Source organism: Hoplias malabaricus, chromosome 3 (assembly GCF_029633855.1).
Source record: "Hoplias malabaricus isolate fHopMal1 chromosome 3, fHopMal1.hap1, whole genome shotgun sequence".
NCBI classification, from domain to species: domain Eukaryota; kingdom Metazoa; phylum Chordata; class Actinopteri; order Characiformes; family Erythrinidae; genus Hoplias; species Hoplias malabaricus.
The window spans coordinates 76,593,861-76,615,099 of NC_089802.1; the positions used below are offsets into that span (position 1 = coordinate 76,593,861).

Consider the following 21,239-nt stretch of genomic DNA (forward strand, 5'->3'; position numbering starts at 1 on the left):
ACACACGTTGGTAGATGGATTGGCAACTCAAAAGTGTCCGTAGGTGTGAGTGAATGTGTGAGTGTGTCTGTGTTGCTCTGTGACGGACTGGCGCCCCCTCCAGGGTGTATACCCACCTTGCGGCCAATGATTCCAGGTAGGCTCTGGACCCACCGCGACCCTGAACTGGATAAGGGTTACAGACAATGAATGAATGAAAGAAGCTGTTCGTAATGAAATGCCTGGTTAAAGAACAGTCATTTAGATTAAAGGATTGCTCCTTTAAATACCCAACATGGTTTGAGGCAAATTTGTGAGTATTCTTGGCCACCACCACCACAAACAAAAGAGTGCACATTACCAAGTCCATGTTCAGGCTGAATCGTAAAGCTCACCTCCATTCTGGAGGTCCTCCTCCTCCTCCTCCTCCTCCTCACTCAGCTGCTCAGTGAGATACTCCAGCAGCCCATCGAAGATCTCCAGAAGGTTCCGGATGGAATCCTTATCTCCTCTCACAATGTTCTCGCCTTCAGGGAGAAAACAAGAAGGAAGAATGATACAAACGAGGTCTGGAATCGGACCATCGGAGACGACAAAGCGAAGCAAATAACACAGACTGCAGCCAAGTGGGCCTGCCAAGCACTAACCACAGAACAAAGTTCCCTCAAAACATGAGCCTTGGACAAAAGCAGCTATGTCCCCCCAGAACAAGAGAGTCTTTTTAGAGGGTACGCAGTGGGATGGGTTGAGTCCCCAAGCAAACAGCTTGTACCGAATCACCTGATAAGCCCTCCACATCAGCATAAATAACATCTCTACAAGAGAATCTGAATAAGTGACAGAGGGTGAGAGAGGGGACTGGGAAATTGTGGCCTAGAATAAATAAAAAAAAACAAAACGGCGCAATATCACCAGTGCTTACCTGTGATGTGAGATAAACTAATTTGGAGATAGTCCAAGGCTAGGGAGTCAATCACGGACTGTACATTGTGGATGTCATCCTCCTGGCTCTTTGGTACAGGGATATAATCTGAAACAAAGACAAAAACAAGGCTTCCTACAAAGATCTTGCACAATGACACTTCTGTTTTTCTGATACTGACACGGACATCTCGGGTGTCGACTGAAATGACCTTTTTCTGTCTTTGACTGCTTTAACGTTAGCTATTTCTAACTGAAGAACTTCACGTAAGAGTCTGAAATAACTCAACCACTCAAACAGCGAATGAGTGAATGGTTACGTTATTACACTCATCTCCCTAACGTCACGGTACACGTGTAAAGCAAGACGTGGCTGCTGTTGCCGTCCTGTGACCCATTCTCTACTTCACTCTTCTGCTACAAGCACTTCTTTATTTCTGGCTGGTTCCGTTACAGAATCTGATTCTCCCCCCCACAGCATTTTTGGTTTTGGATCAATTTACGATTCCACTTCTGAACTCCTCTCTTCCTGCCATTGTGTGTAACTGGGTCAGGATCTACTTGTTCGGGATAGACCCAACGTTAACAACAAAGAGACTCACGTTAACAACTTGGAGGTTATTCGGACTCACGTTAAAGGCCATTTTGAAGTGTATTTACCTGGTACTTTCTCTCCCAATATGGCCTCGTACAAGGCCAAGAAAACATTAGCATCGCAGTCGATGAGCCTCTGCAGCCTCAGGTTTATGTGACACTTGCAAAGAAGATCACTGGCCACTTCCACCCAGTCTGAGGAGAAACATAAATCGTAAGACACGTGTGGAAACTTGTAGCATGCGCACACATGAAGTCAGAACTTGCATCGCTCTAAACTGAACAGGACTTGTCATCGTTAAGGAGCCCCAGGGATCAACAAGTATGTTTTCATCATAACAGACTAAATCGGAAGGGTCCATATCATATCCGCATCTTTTCAAAGACCCTCGTGGGCCATCTCAAAAACACAGATGCGGACAGCCCGGGTTTGTTACATCACAAACCTAAAGAGCCAATCTTGGCAAGCAGCTGAGGCGTCTCTAGGAGTAGAGGTCACGCACTAATGTCGTATTCATAGATCCGTCCAAACCAAAGAAGGCGTACGAAGGTGCAGAGTTACGTCGAAGCCTCTTCGGACGTGAAGACTAAACACCGAGAGTTTCCTAAACATTCAGGTTTGCGTCTCAGTCCATGAACTAAACAAAAACTGACTATTTTCACTGCATTATTTGTGTCATGTCTTTGTTGTTGAGACATTTACGTACATGTATCTGTCTATTTGGCAAAGCCACGCTCAATGAAGTTATAAGTAGTGTTTCAGCCAATCACAAGTGATATCATTTGTATACGTCAGTCTTAAAGGGGAAGTAGCAAAAACAGCAGGGTTTTTTTCAACGCCTATAATAACTTTAGACCGCTTTAGTACACCCTTGGCATTGGGGATTTTGATCTGAGGGACCACAGCCTCCCACTTTAATTCACGAAGCTATTGGAGAGTGTACAGGCTACAGGATTAGTTACACAGAGTGGCTACAAACGTCCGAACAGACAGGTGAGCGCCTGCCAATCTTAAAGTTTCAGTAACGAAAACACAGCCTTTAAACTCAGTGAACGTTAGCTTAGCGTCACCACCGTCCCGTAATAACGGGCGGACTTCGGGGCTAAGCTAACGACTCAACAACTTTCACCAACTCACCGCGTTCCTCCGTTCCCATTCCGCGTTCCCAGCCGCTCTTTATCGGCCACGGATTAAAGGGTGTCCTCTTAAATAAAAATTTAAAAGCTCTACGTTGTTAAAATTCAGGTCAGACGAGACACAGTGGCATTTTTTTACGTACACATACGCGGAGCCGCGTCCACTAACGATCACCAAACCGCCGCTGAACTGCCCACTGTCCGGGTTGCCAGATTACAGCGAATCGGTTCTTTGTGTCGGTTCCTTGAGTCAGCTCTTTTATGTTGAAAGTTGGGAGTCGACTCATGTTGAGGATTTTCTGTGTGAATTCAATATATTTTAATGATTTACAATAATCGTTATGAGTTCAAATTAAATAGAGCTGTAATAAATAATTGCAGAAAAATAGATATTATGACATAAATAAGGAAAGATAATTACTATGCACTGAGGTTCAGTTCCCAGCTTTGACATTAATTACATTCTATACAAATAAGAGTTTTGATCAGTACTCCTAACCCTACAAAACAAGTATACATAGTGTGTTAATGAGGACACTTCATCTAAAAGATTAATATAACTATTGCAGTCGTCTACATTGTGGGCAGTAAAGGGAGGGTCTCGGGGTCATGGGGTGGATACTCTCCTCAGGTCACTGTTTGTTAGACGTTTGGTGTGTTCTCCCAGTGTCAGCGTGGCTTTCCTCCCACAGTTCAAAAACACCTGTTGGTATTGTTCACATATATACTGAAAACGTCCGCAGGTGTGCGTGACGCAGGTGTATCAGGGACTGTGTTAAAGTGTCCAAGTGTGTGATGCCCTGCGATGGACAGGCACCCTATCTGGACTTTGTTCTTCCTTGTGTTTGTAGTTTCAGATAGGCTCCAGACACAATTGACCCTAATGTGGCGCCCCCTCCAGGGTGTGTTCCCGCCTTGCGCCCAATGATTCCAGGTAGGCTCTGGACTCACCGTGACCCTGAACTGGATAAGGGTTACAGACAATGAATGAATGAATGTTGCTGCAGTTATGTATTTCATTGCTTACTGTGATGATATAATGAAGGGCATTAGAAACACACGTCTAAACAGATAGATTCAAACCTAGCAAACACTGCACAGTGTAAAGTAATTTTATAAGTTTGAATGGGGAGTAATATATTGTTTAGAATTTTATATTATAGAAATAGCGCACAAAAATCCTCATACATAGCTGAATTTAAAACAAAATAATCAATACTAGAGAATGAAAAGCCAATTGTGAGTCGGGTCTTTTTGTGAGCCGAGTCAAATTGATATGATTCAGTGAAAAGAGCCATCATTGGCTGACACGGGTAAAACCCGCCCACTTTACTGTACACCAATCTGGCAACACAACGGGGGGAACGGCCATGGACATTTAAAACGCAGAAGTCATTCTGATTGGCTGGAGAGTTTGAAAGACGTAATGACGTGTTGGGATTTTATTATTATTATTATTATTATTGAACGCTACCAACAAAATGCAAATATCTCATATATATATATATATACACATATTAACATGTATGCAATAATAATAAATGTAGTTTGTAGTACACATTACATGGGTTAAATTAGAGACCTAAATTCTTAAAAACTAAAAGCAAGCCTTGGTTATGCATACATATAGAAAGAAATAAGAAACATATGTGTAGACTATGCGAACAATATTCGTTACTACGACTGAAACGAACCCATAGACATACAACGAAACTCTGACGTTACCATAGTGACCAGTGACGTAGGTAAACCCCCACCACATCGTCGTCTCCTTCCACGCGCACTGATGTTTGGAAAAGTAGTCCCTGGGATCTTTTTGCTTGTTAAGCACAAAATGTAAACGTTTTCTGGAAGTGTTTAGTGTTTGTGTGTTATTTATTAATGATCTGTGTGAAAACACAATATGTGGACACATAAAGCAATAGCAAAACTCAATTTTCAAGGAATACAGAAAAATTAGAGCCGACGGCGCGGATGAATACGCGGCTTGTGTGAAGATGCGCAGCCGCTGAGACGGACCGGCTTTTTTCCGAAGCCATTTCTTTAGTGAATGTAGAGGCGATTGGTCGAGGGTAGAGATATATATTTTGAAGTTATATTATAATTATTTTAGTTTTTCGTTGATATTTAAGCTTTAGTCATGCCTGGATATTCAGACAGAGATCGTGGAAGAGATAGAGGGTGAGTTTGGCTGTTTTAAATCAACGGTTAAAGGCACAAAAATCGAGTCAAACCGAAGAAAACTCGATTCTTTCGGCGTACATGAGTGGTTTCGGCGGCAAATAACGCTGCACTGTTTAAGGTGGAAAGGTAAACCCCGTAAGGAGCCAAGTTCAGCCTCGTTCGAGCTTTAAAACGGGTTGCAAAAGCCCGACGCCCGGCTCTGGAGTATTAATAACGAATATTATAGCACCATATGAATCTATATTTGATAAAAAATATCATATTGTCACTAATGAGCAAAGATAAGCATGTGAAACATATTGATCCTTTAGGATTGCTGATGAGAATACTTTTTTTTTTTTTTTCAATAGTTCGGATCAGTTGACCGGACGAACCGATTCTTGCGGATCTGAGTCGGCTCTTCCAGTTACACAATGAAATACATGTATCAAACATTTCAATATTTCTCCCTTTAGTCTCAATGGCAACAGTATTGATATTCACTAACGGGAGTTAGTTATTAGAGTTCACGGAGAGGAAATAATTTATTTGAGATGCAATGTCAGTGTTGATAAAATGTCTGTTCATTCTTTCTAATGGATCAGTTAATTAGAAAGACGACAACTAGATTAGAAAGAAACAGGATTTAATTCCTTGAAAAAAAAACGAGTCTTCTGTTTGAATTACCTCACACTGGACACTTGAGAGATCCGAGTCAAAGAACCGACTCATTCGGAAACGACACATCAGTAGAATAGCAAGCGGACTATAGAAGATGACTCATGTTGTTGTTGAATTGCTTCTGATTCGCTCCTTGACGTTTTTAATGTGGTCTGAATGTTTTAATGATTAAAAGGTTGTATTAAATAAGTTTGAACGTTTAGAGGTTTGTTTCTGGACCTGTTTTGTCTGTGAATACGCCATGTGCTGTAATAAATGGAAGAGGATTCAAAATGCCGGCCGGCGTTGCTTTTGTTCCTCTTCAGCTCAGAGCTAAAATGGCAGCGTCGCCGTTGTTTAGAGACGTGGCCATAAAATGGGGCTCAGGAGGATTGTCATTAACTAAAAAATATTTTTTTCTTAGAATATCCAACTGTATTTGCGTATTGTTCTTAAATAAATTTGCGAATTTGAAGTGGAATGCTAGACTAATGTCAGGGAGGGGTTTTAATTTGTAGTCAACAGGCCGGAAATGCGGTTTGGCTGTTTGACAAGGCAATTATTTTATTACCTTAAATTAAAGTATAACGATCGCATATCGTGGTATAACTTCACAATTTTCAAATAAAACTTTGATATTGTATGAAAATGTTGTTTAATCCCCCCTTGTACATAGTTTAAACCATTTAAAACACATCTCTATTTATTAAAATGGCAATAGTCGAGTTATTTTTGAAAAAGTAGCTCTACACCTTCACATTTGTTCAGTATTAAGAATATGCAATTAGTCCCTGCCTCTCCCTAATCTCCAACCATCCACCAATCATCATCAGCTGCTGCAGACTGAATGCCCTGCCCACACGTTGACAGGATTGGTTCATTAGGTTTCTGAGGTCAGAAACCCAGGCTGTCTGAATCTGTGTTTTTGGTACACTGTAATAAACACATGTACACCAACTTAAATCTTCACCTATTTATACTGTGTGTATATAAGGTGTGTTTTGGCCTATATTTGTCTTTAAAACTCTGTAACAAGAACATCCTAAGAGAATGGGAATGTAAAATGAATTATTAAAGTTTTACAGACATTTACCACCATTGATGGTTTGCTTTTGTTACATTTTTACTTCAGACTAATAGCGATATGATTGAGTAAAACTTACTTCAGTTGCTTTGTTGCTTGTAAGCAACTATCTTTTTGGGGAAACTCCAGGAAAGACATATCTGTGAATCAGTTCTTTTAATTTCTGAGCTTTTACCTTCATTTTTTTCACAGATATGGCAACAGTGGGCCCCGGTTTGGTTCTGGCCGCAGTGGACCCCCGACTGGAAAATTTGGAAACCCTGGCGAGAGGCTTCGCAAGAGGCAGTGGAACTTGGATGAGCTTCCCAAATTTGAGAAGAACTTCTACAAGGAGCACCCTGATGTCACGAGGCGGCCCATGGTGAGCGCCCAACACATTCTGTGCATTTGAAATGCATTTTGAATTTCTCAACCTCTGTGATTTAATGTTGTCGCCAATAATTTAATGTTTTCCCCAAACAGCAAGAGATGGAACAGTACCGACGTTCCAAAGAGGTGACAGTGAAAGGCAGAGATTGTCCTAAACCTGTCATGAAGTTCCATGAAGCCACCTTCCCCAGTAAGTAGATTTTAACATGATTCTCATTGATATCAGGCTTTCTTCTGTAGTTTCTAGCAACAAGTTTTTAAAAACATTAGCTTAATAATAAGCTCCAGCTAATAGATTGTGACGGACCAAATGATAAACTTCTACTATATATTTTTTACCTTACAGATTACGTGATGGATATTATCAACAAACAAGCCTGGTCAGAGCCCACACCTATCCAAGCTCAGGGCTGGCCACTTGCTCTCAGCGGAAAAGACATGGTTGGCATTGCTCAGACCGGCTCTGGAAAGACACTTGCTGTAAGTTGCTTAAATCCTTGATTTCTTGTCACATATTGGCCATTATTAAGGGAACTACTCAAGCAATAAAACCATTTGTTTTTACAGTACCTGCTGCCAGCTATTGTACATATTAATCACCAGCCGTTCCTTGAGCACGGAGATGGGCCTATTGTAAGTTTTTATAATTGTTTTTCCTTATACGGTTTGCATATATCTCATGATTAGTACAGGCAGTTAGCTGAAGTAACTGACTTATGGCTCCTTTTTGCAGTGTCTGGTGCTGGCACCAACTCGAGAGCTGGCGCAACAGGTGCAGCAAGTCACTGCAGAGTATGGAAGAGCCTCACGCTTGAAGTCTACCTGCATTTATGGGGGAGCTCCCAAAGGACCACAGATCCGGGACCTCGAGAGAGGTGAAATTGACAGGGTTTTTCACGGCTGCATGTTTCTAAAAGCCTTTGAAGTAGATTTTTAATACATTTTTTATTATGTCTCTGAAAGCAGATTATTCTTTCCTTGTCAGGTGTGGAGATCTGCATTGCCACTCCTGGACGACTGATCGATTTCCTTGAGGCTGGAAAGACCAACCTGAGACGCTGCACTTACCTGGTTCTGGACGAGGCTGACCGTATGCTTGACATGGGCTTTGAACCACAGATCCGCAAAATCGTAGATCAGATTCGGGTGAGCGTTAATAAACAATATTTAATTAAGAAATATTTATGGTTAGATTGAGGCTTTTCGATGATGGAATTGTCTTATTGTATTATTATTTATTTATTTATTTTCTCCTCCGGTTTACAGCCTGATAGACAGACGCTCATGTGGAGTGCCACCTGGCCCAAAGAAGTGCGTCAGTTGGCCGAGGATTTCCTGAAGGAATACGTTCAGATCAACATTGGAGCTCTGCAGCTCAGCGCTAACCACAACATCCTCCAGATCGTGGATGTCTGCAACGACAGAGAGAAGGATGACAAGTGAGTCAAGATTTGTTAGATGAGAACACACTTTTGTAATTGCAAAGACCAAATATGCAGCGTATGAACCCCAAATAATGGACTTTTATTATGAAAAGACTGGATTGCTTTCTCAAATTACTGTAATTTTACAGTCTTTGTAGTTTATATATTCTGTCTTTTGTCTCAGACTGATCCGTTTGCTAGAGGAGATCATGAGCGAGAAGGAGAACAAGACCATCATCTTTGTGGAGACCAAGAGGAGGTGTGATGAACTGACACGGAGGATGAGGAAAGATGGGTAAGAATACATATTTTTGGAGTTTCTGGCTTTGTGATAATCTGGATACGTAGGATATTTGTGAAGAGAAATGAGTGATATTGATAAATTAATCTCAATGTACATGTTTTGTTCCAGGTGGCCTGCCATGGGAATTCATGGAGACAAAAGCCAGCAAGAGAGAGATTGGGTTTTGAATGGTAAGTCTCAGCATACGGATAACTTCACAGTATCAGCAACAAATCATGAAGCTTCCTACAACAATTGTTCTTATGTTTTTTTTAGAGTTCAAATACGGCAAAGCCTGCATCCTCATCGCTACAGACGTGGCCTCCCGAGGTCTAGGTCAGTACATGCCAAACTGAACTGTCCCTTTATCGTCTCTTGTTTTTTATTTTATTTTTTTTTTTTATTCTCTCTCTTTTAAACAAAGCCCCAACAGATAAAACAAAGGCAAAAAAAAACATTGTTTCACTTTTAAAGAAAGTGATTTTGCTTTCTTTAACTTCTCTATGCATTCTCTGAGTTTTTCTCACCTAAAGGTGGAGTCTTTGTGGCAGGGCCTAGGCATGACAAGCCCCAAGGCCGGCAGAGGGGGAAGGAGGAGTGGAAGTGAGCGACTGGCGGCCACCCAGTCGCTTAGAGAGGTGAAATTTAAAAGGAAAATGTCCGAGCTCAGCTCTGTGTGCCAGTAACCTTCAATAAGGCAGTGTGGCTAAGCCTTTGCTCTGATACTCAGCTGTAATGATACGCATCTGTTCTCTGTCCATGGATTACGTTACAAATACACCTTATACACCTTTGGGTAACACAGTTCATCCAGCACTGTTGCTATCACTAAATCCCAGCGAAAAAAAGAGGCTTACTGTGAGTTTTACTGTTCTTTGCCTTGCATGCACTGTGTAAGAGCACTGTATGGCAAATAGCTGCTTGATTGAGATTCCTCTACATTTGGAGCTTGCCGAAGCATGGGAGTTTGCAAGCAGTGGTATACAAAACAAAAGCAAACCAATCGTTTTTTTTTGTGTTTTTTTTTTTTTTTCTTACTCAAAGCGCTGGTGTTCATGAAATGGAGAGAGCAGTTTTTCCAACTTTTTGATTTTTCCTGTACCACAATTGGTGAGAACTGGCACATGTGTAAAGGGGCTCTGGGACACCTGTAGACAGTGGAGCAGAAAGTTCAGATCTGAGAAAAAAAAAAATCTCTAACTGAGAGTAAAACAGCAGCAAATATCCAATTCCACGATTGAAGTTCCTCCCTCGCCTGCAAATTTTTTTAAAGTCATGTCGAGACCTGCCAACGAGAGACATTTTCTCAAGTGAACACTGGCTTCTGGGAAGATCTTGCCTAGACGAGGCTGTGATGAGGGATTTTGCTGGCGCTCAGTAATAGCTCAAACAGTGGGGGAAGGATACAGCGGCAACTGGTGTTTTCCCCTTAATTTTTGTATCTTTGACTTTCTTGGGTGCCCTCACGTTAACCTCGGTCTGATTTGGTCTGGGCAAGACAGCAGTGTGGCCTTTATTAGCAAGCTTCTTATGAATGTGCTGAAGGGAAAACAAAAAAAAAAGGACCTGTAGAGCCAAAAAGTGAACTGAATGGTCCTGTGTCTGTCGGCACATGAGGAGGCAACAGTGCGCATAGTGGCCCTACTGCGTTAGAAGCACCTGGATGTCACTTGACAATTTGTGGGGAGTTGGCTGCATTGGGAAAGGACTAGTGAATGCATACTCCTTAATGGTAAGCAGTTTATTCTCATGGTTTAATAACAACAACAAAAAAAGGAAAGTGGGTGGGGGTGGAAGGCGTTTTAAGAACCGTTTTGTGTTGTTTTTTTTGTTTTTTTATTACTTTGTCTTATTTAAATTTTTGTTTTTAATTGATTTCGTTTCTGGTTTAAAGCAAATGGAGTGTGCATCCTTTCTCTCTTCCCATGGTAGTGTTCCCACGGAGGCTAGTTGTGATAGTTTTTGGATTTGTGCCTTTAACGTTTCCCTGTTTTATTTTCCAGTGCAGTTCAGCGTCCAGCAAATGTTTGACTTTTCTGCCGTGTTTGCTAACTTGTCTTTCTTTGGTGTGGCTGTTGTGGTGTGCAAAAAAAAAAAAAAAAAACGTTGCCACATTCCCCTTTTTTGCCACACTGCAACACTTTACAGATGTGGAGGATGTGAAATTTGTCATCAATTATGACTACCCTAACTCCTCCGAGGACTATATCCACCGAATCGGGCGTACGGCCCGCAGTTCGAAAACGGGCACGGCCTACACCTTCTTTACTCCAAACAACATGAAACAGGCCAACGACCTCATCTCCGTCCTCCGAGAAGCCAACCAGGCCATCAACCCCAAACTTCTGCAAATGGCTGAGGATCGAGGAGGTGAGAATAGTGTGACATAGACAAGAAATAGTGTTTATTGTTTACGTTTTATTTTGCGGTCCAACTGTGAAATTGACCGCGCCTTTTGTTATTTGTCATATCTGCCGTTCTCAGGTCGTTCAAGAGGTGGTCGTGGAGGCTACAAGGATGACCGCCGGGACCGGTATTCCAGTGGGGGTAGGAGAGATTTCGGTAGCTATAGGGATAGAGATTCAGATAGGGGTTATGGTAGCGGGCCAAAGGTGCAGAACGGCGGTTACAATGGGGGCAACAGCTACAACAAAAGCAACAGTAGCGGCGGCAATTATAGCAGTAACGGCTATGGCAACAACGGACAGGCCAACTTCGGCAGCGGGGGAAACCCACCAAGCGCTTTTGGGAGCCAGAACTTCCAGAACCAGCCTTTCCAGGGGAACCAGGCTCCAGCCCAGAATGGGATGAACCACCCTCCTTTTCCCTTTAACGCCCCACAGCCCCCACAGCCCCACCAACAGCCCCCTCAGCCCATGGTACCCTACCCCATGGCCCCTGCCTTCCCCCAGTAGACTAGAATCAGGCTGCATACAGACGCACACTGATACTGAAGTAACTTGTCTTGTTTTAAGATGATGATGATGATTATTATTAATATTATTATTCATTATTATCCTTTGTACTGTTTATTTTGCTTACAGAGTGGCTGGAAATGTGCTCATTTTTTGCACCCAGCCCATGTGACCTCGGGGCAGTTTCTGTAAAACAGCTGCACCTTCTTTATCATTTTGTTTTTCTATTTTTTTTCTGTTTTGTCAGTGTTTTGTTACATTCCTCAGTAATTTATTTTTACTAGGTAATGCACATATTTTTCAGTTTAGTGTATATTCAAAGTGGTATGTTTAGAAACACGAATCGAGGACCACGCATGGGCCCTCACAATAAAGGAGGAAACAAACGAAGCATTGGTCTGTTGTCTGATTCATTATTGGGTTGGGGAGTGAGGCGCTTGCGTTAATTGTAATTCATTTAAATACAGTGTGATCATTTTGTGTATTATACAATAAACATTTACAAATAAACAAGCATCTGTTGAACTTTATTTACTTTTGTTTTATATGCAATAAAAATGTTTCCAATACTTAAATATGCGGCACTATTAGGAAGATTAAGCACTTACAGAAGATGAAAGCATGAACCCCATTAAATGAATTGAGGTGATGCAGCCGTTGTTACAATTTTTTTTTAAGAAATTCTAAATCTAATTTATAAACATGAGTCTGTAGAAGACTGATTGGAGGGGAAATTAATACAAAATGTATATAGGGTTACTGCAATTATATGAAAATGGTCTATTTTAAAACTTTAACAAATTTTACAGCACAAGACAATAGTTTGTTGCACACGCTGTGATCAGTGATGAAAAGCTAGAGTATGAGATACTTTACAAAACGGACCAATGAAGTAGGTGTCGAACAGTAAGTGAAAAAGCTCCGTTCAGTCAGCAACAATATGTAACCGGAAATAGCTTTTATTTTGCATTTCTACCGTATTTCCATTTCAAAATAAAAGACTGGCAGCCTTGTGTCGTCTTAAGAATAAAAAAAGCTTTAATCTTTTTTGAACCTGAAAATCTTTACTAATTTTTACTATATAATCATTATTTATATATACACCCACACACAAAAGTACATTAAAGCAGTTCACTTAGTACAAAAAAATTAGTTATATATAATACACACACACACACTTTATCTTATTTGCAATACGTGCGGCTGTGGGAAATGGATTAATAAAATTAATTCAGAATTTTTTCTGCATGTTTCTATTACTTAAATTATTATTATATTATTTTTATTCTTAAGGAAGATTATTTGTTTACACTTAGGACAAGGGGGAGTGAACAGAATGATAAAACTACAGAAGGGATAATATACATGGATTTAAATATTTTATATTATAAAATATAGTATCTTCATAGTTTTATGCCAAACATATTCATATAGAATACTATGAGCACCACACACATTACGGCCAACTACATTCACAGCAATGAAGAATGGAAAAAGTATTACTGTAATACTGCCTAAACAATACCTTTTATACATTTAAACAAGTCTCTCACACTATAGGCGTGACACACCATGTGGTGTAATTCATTCACATTGATAAAGGATGGATTTAATGGCATACAGCCTAAACAATACATAGTGAAATGAACTGTCCAAAAATCTTTAGAACTCCAAGCAGCACTGCTGTGTCTGATCCACTCACACCATCCCGTCAGTGTCCCTTGCAGCAGTGAGACACATGAACCTAATGGCTACCTCGTGGCTAATCAAGTATGCAGAGCAACAGACTGACGACATTCTGTAACAGGATATGAACAAAGTGTTTTCCTGCGGTGGTAAACCGGACCAGGAGTGTAAAACAAAGTGACTTTTATTTTGGCAGCATTTCCGAGGCTGTGTTCACACGCGCGAGGTGTGACAGCAGCACCGTGAGCAGCTAGTGGCCACAACACACTCCAGTCCTTTCAGTGGTACGTTGTCCTGAAGTGATACTACTTCCTCCTGGAGGATGGATAAGGTCACTCTATAGCCCTCAAAGTAATCCCAGCGATGAGAACAGCTCTAAGTTGCAGTGTGTTGACATACTGCGTTAGAAAACGCCTTGTTCTCCTCAGTAGAGAGAAACTGAAACAGCAGCAGTGGAGGAACCAGTCCGGGGGCTCTTTTCTGGAGCTGCAGCACTACATTCAGAACAAACCTGGCCTTTACGGTCCCCTGGGCACAGAGCTGAGGAGGAATGTCCTGCAGCAGTGGTGGACTGCAGTGGTCTCTTCCAAACCGAATGTGTTTGGGATCAGCGCTCGTCACAGCTCTGAATGCTTGGATACTCTGAAGATTGTGGACAAAAAAGCTCTGGACGAGCTGGAGAACCTGCCAGAAAATGAGCTGAGAGAAGGACTGGCCAGGATCTCTCAGCACAGCCAGGGTTTGAGGACTGGTCTCCTTCATGGTGAGAGTGGGGGGTGGATGTATTGTTTTGAGGTTATTCACTGAGGGGAAGAAGAAAAAGTGTGGTGTGTTCTCCCTGTGTCTGCGTGGGTTTCCTCCGGGTGACTGTCTGTGAGGAGTGTGGTGTGTTCTCCCTGTGTCTGCGTGGGTTTCCTCCGGGTGACTGTCTGTGAGGAGTGTGGTGTGTCCTCTCTGTGTCTGCATGGGTTTCCTCCGGGTGACTGTCTGTGAGGAGTGTGGTGTGTTCTCTCTGTGTCTGCGTGGGTTTCCTCCGGGTGACTGTCTGTGAGGAGTGTGGTGTGTCCTCCCTGTGTCTGCGTGGGTTTCCTCCGGGTGACTGTCTGTGAGGAGTGTGGTGTGTTCTCTCTGTGTCTGCGTGGGTTTCCTCCGGGTGACTGTCTGTGAGGAGTGTGGTGTGTCCTCTCTGTGTCTGCGTGGGTTTCCTCCGGGTGACTGTCTGTGAGGAGTGTGGTGTGTCCTCTCTGTGTCTGCGTGGGTTTCCTCTGGGTGACTGTCTGTGAGGAGTGTGGTGTGTTCTCTCTGTGTCTGTGTGGGTTTCCTCCGGGTGACTGTCTGTGAGGAGTGTGGTGTGTCCTCCCTGTGTCTGCGTGGGTTTCCTCCGGGTGACTGTCTGTGAGGAGTGTGGTGTGTTCTCTCTGTGTCTGCGTGGGTTTCCTCCGGGTGACTGTCTGTGAGGAGTGTGGTGTGTCCTCTCTGTGTCTGCGTGGGTTTCCTCCGGGTGACTGTCTGTGAGGAGTGTGGTGTGTTCTCTCTGTGTCTGCGTGGGTTTCCTCCGGGTGACTGTCTGTGAGGAGTGTGGTGTGTCCTCCCTGTGTCTGCGTGGGTTTCCTCCGGGTGACTGTCTGTGAGGAGTGTGGTGTGTTCTCTCTGTGTCTGCGTGGGTTTCCTCCGGGTGACTGTCTGTGAGGAGTGTGGTGTGTTCTCCCTGTGTCTGCGTGGGTTTCCTCCGGGTGACTGTCTGTGAGGAGTGTGGTGTGTTCTCCCTGTGTCTGCGTGGGTTTCCTCCGGGTGACTGTCTGTGAGGAGTGTGGTGTGTTCTCCCTGTGTCTGCGTGGGTTTCCTCCGGGTGATTGTCTGTGAGGAGTGTGGTGTGTTCTCCCTGTGTCTGCGTGGGTTTCTCCGGGTGACTGTCTGTGAGGAGTATGGTGTGTTCTCCCTGTGTCTGCGTGGGTTTCTCCGGGTGACTGTCTGTGAGGAGTATGGTGTGTTCTCTCTGTGTCTGCGTGGGTTTCATCGGGTGACTGTCTGTGAGGAGTGTGGTGTGTTCTCTCTGTGTCTGCGTGGGTTTCATCGGGTGACTGTCTGTGAGGAGTGTAGTGTGTTCTCCCTGTGTCTGCGTGGGTTTCCTCCGGGTGACTGTCTGTGAGGAGTGTGGTGTGTTCTCCCTGTGTCTGCGTGGGTTTCCTCCGGGTGATTGTCTGTGAGGAGTGTGGTGTGTTCTCCCTGTGTCTGCGTGGGTTTCTCCGGGTGACTGTCTGTGAGGAGTATGGTGTGTTCTCCCTGTGTCTGCGTGGGTTTCTCCGGGTGACTGTCTGTGAGGAGTATGGTGTGTTCTCTCTGTGTCTGCGTGGGTTTCATCGGGTGACTGTCTGTGAGGAGTGTGGTGTGTCCTCCCTGTGTCTGCGTGGGTTTCCTCCGGGTGACTGTCTGTGAGGAGTGTGGTGTGTTCTCTCTGTGTCTGCGTGGGTTTCCTATGGGTGACTGTCTGTGAGGAGTGTGGTGTGTTCTCTCTGTGTCTGTGTGGGTTTCCTCCGGGTGACTGTCTGTGAGGAGTGTGGTGTGTTCTCTCTGTGTCTGCGTGGGTTTACTCCGGGTGACTGTCTGTGAGGAGTGTGGTGTGTTCTCTCTGTGTCTGCGTGGGTTTCCTCCGGGTGACTGTCTGTGAGGAGTGTGGTGTGTTCTCTCTGTGTCTGTGTGGGTTTCCTCCGGGTGACTGTCTGTGAGGAGTGTGGTGTGTTCTCTCTGTGTCTGTGTGGGTTTCCTCCGGGTGACTGTCTGTGAGGAGTGTGGTGTGTCCTCTCTGTGTCTGCGTGGGTTTACTCCGGGTGACTGTCTGTGAGGAGTGTGGTGTGTTCTCTCTGTGTCTGCGTGGGTTTCCTCCGGGTGACTGTCTGTGAGGAGTGTGGTGTGTCCTCTCTGTGTCTGCGTGGGTTTCCTCCGGGTGACTGTCTGTGAGGAGTGTGGTGTGTTCTCTCTGTGTCTGCGTGGGTTTCCTCCGGGTGACTGTCTGTGAGGAGTGTGGTGTGTCCTCCCTGTGTCTGCGTGGGTTTCCTCCGGGTGACTGTCTGTGAGGAGTGTGGTGTGTTCTCTCTGTGTCTGCGTGGGTTTCCTCCGGGTGACTGTCTGTGAGGAGTGTGGTGTGTTCTCCCTGTGTCTGCGTGGGTTTCCTCCGGGTGACTGTCTGTGAGGAGTGTGGTGTGTTCTCCCTGTGTCTGCGTGGGTTTCCTCCGGGTGACTGTCTGTGAGGAGTGTGGTGTGTTCTCCCTGTGTCTGCGTGGGTTTCCTCCGGGTGATTGTCTGTGAGGAGTGTGGTGTGTTCTCCCTGTGTCTGCGTGGGTTTCTCCGGGTGACTGTCTGTGAGGAGTATGGTGTGTTCTCCCTGTGTCTGCGTGGGTTTCTCCGGGTGACTGTCTGTGAGGAGTATGGTGTGTTCTCTCTGTGTCTGCGTGGGTTTCATCGGGTGACTGTCTGTGAGGAGTGTGGTGTGTTCTCCCTGTGTCTGCGTGGGTTTCCTCCGGGTGACTGTCTGTGAGGAGTGTGGTGTGTTCTCCCTGTGTCTGCGTGGGTTTCCTCCGGGTGATTGTCTGTGAGGAGTGTGGTGTGTTCTCCCTGTGTCTGCGTGGGTTTCTCCGGGTGACTGTCTGTGAGGAGTATGGTGTGTTCTCCCTGTGTCTGCGTGGGTTTCTCCGGGTGACTGTCTGTGAGGAGTATGGTGTGTTCTCTCTGTGTCTGCGTGGGTTTCATCGGGTGACTGTCTGTGAGGAGTGTGGTGTGTTCTCCCTGTGTCTGCGTGGGTTTCCTCCGGGTGACTGTCTGTGAGGAGTGTGGTGTGTTCTCTCTGTGTCTGCGTGGGTTTCCTCCGGGTGATTCGGTTTCCTCCCATGGTCCAAAAACACATGTTAGTAGGTGGATTACGTGTGTGTGTCACCCTGTGTGTAACTTGCGCCCCCTCCAGCATGTGCTCCTGCCTTGCGCCCAGTGATTCCGGGTAGGCTCTGGACCCCCCGCTACCCTAAATTGGATAAGCGGTTACAGATAATGGATGGATGGATGGAATATAAAAATAAAGGGCAACACAGTGGTGCTGCAGTTTTGTCACTGCTAAACTCTCTGGTCACTGTCTTTGAGGATTTTGTGTTTTCACCCTGTGTCTATGTGGGTTCCTCCCACAGTCCAAGCACAGCTGCTGGTAGTAGTATTGGCTTTGCAAAATCATCCACAGATGTGTGTGTGTGTGTGTGTGTGGGTGTGGGTGAGAGAGAGATGCCCAATGATGTACTGGCTCCCTGTCAAAGCTGTGTTCCTGCCTTGTACTCAATAACTCTGGCTAGGCTCTGCAGCCGCCACAAACCTGGAAGACCCTGAAAGTGAACATCTTGTACTTAAACATTATATGATAAATGGGCAATGACCCACAGTATGTCCTCATCTTAATCCGACTGATTTTTGTACGCATGTCTGTCACTTGCTTTGTGATCTGCAGGTGCTCTGGAGCAGTATGTTCCCTCTCTGCAGCTCATCAACAGGAAGCTCCCCTTTGGTTTGGCTGAAACAGGTGTGTGTTTCCGCCCTGAACCTGCGCTCTCAGATACAATCGGTTGGTGAGGCCTCAGCTTTTAACCTCATTATTTTTCTTACCTTTAGCTCAGGGATGAGAATTTTCAGTGGTTCTCTTCCATTGACATTGCACTTGACCTCTTCAATGACCAGGAGTTTCTGTCAGTTCTAGACTTCTGTTAAACGCTGTTATAACTTAACAATAACCCAGAGGCATTGTATTATAACTGTAGAATCATTGACTGGTTTGTTTTTGTCTCTCTGCCGTGTGTCAGTTCCTCTGAGGTGACAGAGACCTCGCTGGTGTGGTTCTGCTCTCCTCGGACCTCCTCCCAGTGGCTGGACTACTGGGCACGTCAAAGACTGCAGTGGTGGAGAAAGGTAAACATGTTCACAGTGTTTCAAGAATGTCCCGGTACCATAATCTCTGGCTCTAGTCTGGTACGAAGCATCTGCTTGCACTGCACATGTTCAGATAACTCTACAGAACAATCTCAGCACAGTGACCCATAACCTGTTCTTTCTAGTTTGCTTTAGGTCCCTCTGACTTCAGTATGTGTGATGTGATGAGTGAGGAGCTGAGAGAGGGAGCATCTCGTGGAGTTAAGGTTCTTTATCGGTTTCCTTCTGGTTCTGAAACCCTTGAGACTCTTTGGAGCCTGGGAGATACAGAGCTCCTCAGAAGGCACCATGGCAGCCGAGCCAAACTACAGGTAAAGGCCAACACAGATCACATTCATTGTAACCACATCCCACTCATTGTGACACGGTGGGTCCGGAGCCTACCTGGAATCACTGGGCACAGTGCAGGAGCACATCCTGAGGCTTGTCCATGGCAGCGCATCACACACTCACCTAGTCACCCACACACTCACTACTGTGGACCGGTCCGCAAAGTTAATCCACTTATCAACGTGTTTTTTGACTGTGAGAGGCAGCAGGTAGTATCACAGTCACACAGCTCCAAGGACCTGGAGGTTGTGGGTTCGAGTCCCGCTCTGGGTGACTGTCTGTGAGGAGTGTGGTGTGTTCTCTCTGTGTCTGCGTGGGTTTCCTCCGGGTGACTGTCTGTGAGGAGTGTGGTGTGTTCTCCCTGTGTCTGCATGGGTTTCCTCCGGGTGACTGTCTGTGAGGAGTGTGGTGTGTTCTCCTTGTGTCTGCGTGGGTTTCCTCCGGGTGACTGTCTGTGAGGAGTGTGGTGTGTTCTCCCTGTGTCTGCGTGGGTTTCCTCCGGGTGACGGTCTGTGAGGAGTGTGGTGTGTTCTCCCTTTGGCTCCGGTTTCCTCAAAAGTGTTTGTAGGTGTGAGTGACTGTGTGAGTGTGTGTTGCCCTATGGAGGACTGGCGCTCCCTCCAGGGTGTAATCCTGCCTTGCGCCCTATGATTCCAGGTAGGCTCTGGACCCACCGTGACCCTGAACTGCATAAGCGGTTACAGATAATGGATGGATGGAAGCCTGAGCACTCAGAGGAAACCCAAATAGACACAGAGAAAACACACCAAATGTCTTACCGACCGTCTCCCCAAAGCAGTGATAAAATCCAGGACCCCGAGACTCTAGAGATGTGTGGCAGCGACTCTACCATCTCACACAGCAAATGCAACATATATCATATTTAATTTAACGCATGTTGCAGGGCTTATTTTCTTTTTATGGTCTGTATGTACAGTGCAAGGATGGGAGGAAATCGATCGTGCCTCACATTCTCTTGGTCAGTGCGAATATGGACAGAGGAGTGCTAGCATTCCTCTCCAACTCTTTACAACACGTTCAGAAAGTGGACAGCAAGCAGAGACTTCATCAGAGAAAGGTAAAACAGAGTGTTTTGTTTGTTTAAATAATTCTTCCAACAATCAATCTATATATTTAACAGTCAATAATTCGTTAAATAAATATGACTGTATACAACATGCCTTGTGTGTTAAAAAATAAATGATGTATTGTTTATTGTGAATATTTTCACCAATTCCTTACAGGTGCTGAAACTGCATCCAACTTTAGCCCCCGTTAAAATAGCCCTAGACATGGGAAGAGGGTCCACGTCTGAACTCCGACAGGTAAAAAAAAACACATTCAAAACCTTCAACAAGGTGTAATTTTCCTTGATATAAAAGTAGTCATTCTATATTTTGGGCAAATGTTAACAGTGTGTTGTAGCTTGAATCATTCGTCATAGTCTTTTTCTCACTCCAAACATTTCTTAAGGTCTGTGAGGGTCTGCTTCAGGAATTTCTGGAAGCAGGAATATCCGCCTGGCCGGGATACATGGACACCGCTCCGTCCTCTTTGGAAAGTCTACATGCAAAGTGAGAACAACGTCAATAAATCCTATGATTAATGGCTCTACTTTCATGGATTCACACTCCGTTTTTGTCTGTGTAGGTATGACGAGATGGGTGTGTTGTTTACAGTGATGATTAGTGAGAGTACGCTGGAGAACGGACTTCTGTTGGTACGGAACCGGGACACCACCATCAGAGAAACCATGCACATTTCAGAGATCAGACAGTTTCTTCTTAAATACATTTCTGCTGCAGAAAACATCTGAAATGCTCAGTTAGAATCATCAAAATATACACGTGTTTCCCTATGTTTTCTACTTCAGCTTTGCAGTGGAATTTTCAGGCTTCAAGATAATACTGAGAGACTATTCATAGACATATATAGATCTAGTATAGCAGTAGACCATGTACTAGATAATTTACCCAAATCTCTTTATTGTCAGTATTATCTGTTTTTGTGTTAGTCAACATGTCTACTTCAAGCAGAACAACGATGGACTTGAAATGTGTTCTTTCAAAACCTTTATTGTTTGATTTAAAAATCAGCTGAATGTACATTATGGACGTAACATGTTTATGTACAATAAAGACCACAACATTTGTATTCATAGCATATGTTTTATTAGTTTTTAACTACTGTCAACTAATTTAAAAATGATTTGTACATTAATGAACACACAGGAAGTAGCCCATATGATAACAATAATTATCCTTATTTGTTAGAACAGTGGAATACATTAAAGTAAAGTGTTTGGGTAGGGTATGGAGTAAATATGATTTGATTTTAAAGGAAGAATGTGAGTAAACAGCCTGAGGTAACGCTTTGGCTTGTCCTTTTGTGTACTACACCAAATGATTTCTCAGTTTAGCTAGCATAGCTAGCTTAAAACTCAAGTCAGATGATTCCAGTGGCGGGGAAAAAAAGGCCTTAGAGACCTTACTACTTGACAGCCATAAACCTAGGATTAGTTTATCTGCCCCAAATCATACATCCTGTGGGTGTTCCACAATGCAGGATTTCTCAGTTTAGCCTGTTAGCTTAGCCCCAAAATCAAGGCTGTCCGTAACAGAGCTGATGGAGATTTCTATTGGACAGTCTTCAAATTAAGGCTTAAGTTAGCATGCTAACCGAGCAATCCTGCTTTGTGGAATCCCTTCAGCCTCCAGCTACCGGAAAATATG

General features: G+C 44.2%; 3 protein-coding genes across 5 annotated transcripts in view; 2 read left to right on the forward strand and 1 right to left on the reverse strand.

Moving 5' to 3' along the window:
* The window catches only part of LOC136692722 (centrosomal protein of 95 kDa-like), a 25,068-nt gene extending 22,221 nt beyond the window's left edge, over positions 1-2,847 (reverse strand). For 2 of the 3 annotated variants that reach the window (XM_066666343.1, XM_066666341.1), the window contains exons 1-4: positions 2,633-2,845; positions 1,561-1,689; positions 902-1,009; positions 375-506 (exon numbers count right to left, since the gene is read on the reverse strand). In XM_066666343.1, the coding sequence (XP_066522440.1) occupies positions 375-506; positions 902-1,009; positions 1,561-1,689; positions 2,633-2,651 (388 nt within the window). In that variant the 5' untranslated portion in view covers positions 2,652-2,845. Of the gene's footprint in view, positions 1-374; positions 507-901; positions 1,010-1,560; positions 1,690-2,632 lie in introns of all 3 variants that reach the window. The other variant, XM_066666342.1, reaches the window with a different exon arrangement.
* Positions 2,848-4,654: 1,807 nt separating this feature from the next.
* On the forward strand, positions 4,655-12,028 carry LOC136692723 (probable ATP-dependent RNA helicase DDX5). The gene is made up of 13 exons (XM_066666344.1): positions 4,655-4,812; positions 6,731-6,899; positions 7,001-7,097; positions 7,254-7,387; positions 7,475-7,540; positions 7,641-7,782; positions 7,893-8,053; positions 8,174-8,346; positions 8,516-8,626; positions 8,744-8,805; positions 8,891-8,950; positions 10,763-10,984; positions 11,099-12,028. Exons 1-13 carry the CDS (start codon positions 4,772-4,774, stop codon positions 11,527-11,529), a joined length of 1,869 nt encoding a protein of 622 aa, XP_066522441.1. The 5' UTR covers positions 4,655-4,771; the 3' UTR covers positions 11,530-12,028.
* A 1,360-nt stretch (positions 12,029-13,388) lies between these two features.
* On the forward strand, positions 13,389-20,648 carry polg2 (polymerase (DNA directed), gamma 2, accessory subunit). Its single transcript, XM_066665344.1, has 8 exons — positions 13,389-13,978; positions 17,702-17,819; positions 18,051-18,156; positions 18,303-18,488; positions 19,445-19,585; positions 19,752-19,832; positions 19,981-20,081; positions 20,158-20,648. The coding sequence occupies exons 1-8, from the start codon at positions 13,579-13,581 to the stop codon at positions 20,321-20,323; spliced, it is 1,299 nt and encodes a 432-aa protein (XP_066521441.1). The 5' UTR covers positions 13,389-13,578; the 3' UTR covers positions 20,324-20,648.
* The last annotated feature ends 591 nt before the right edge of the window (positions 20,649-21,239 follow it).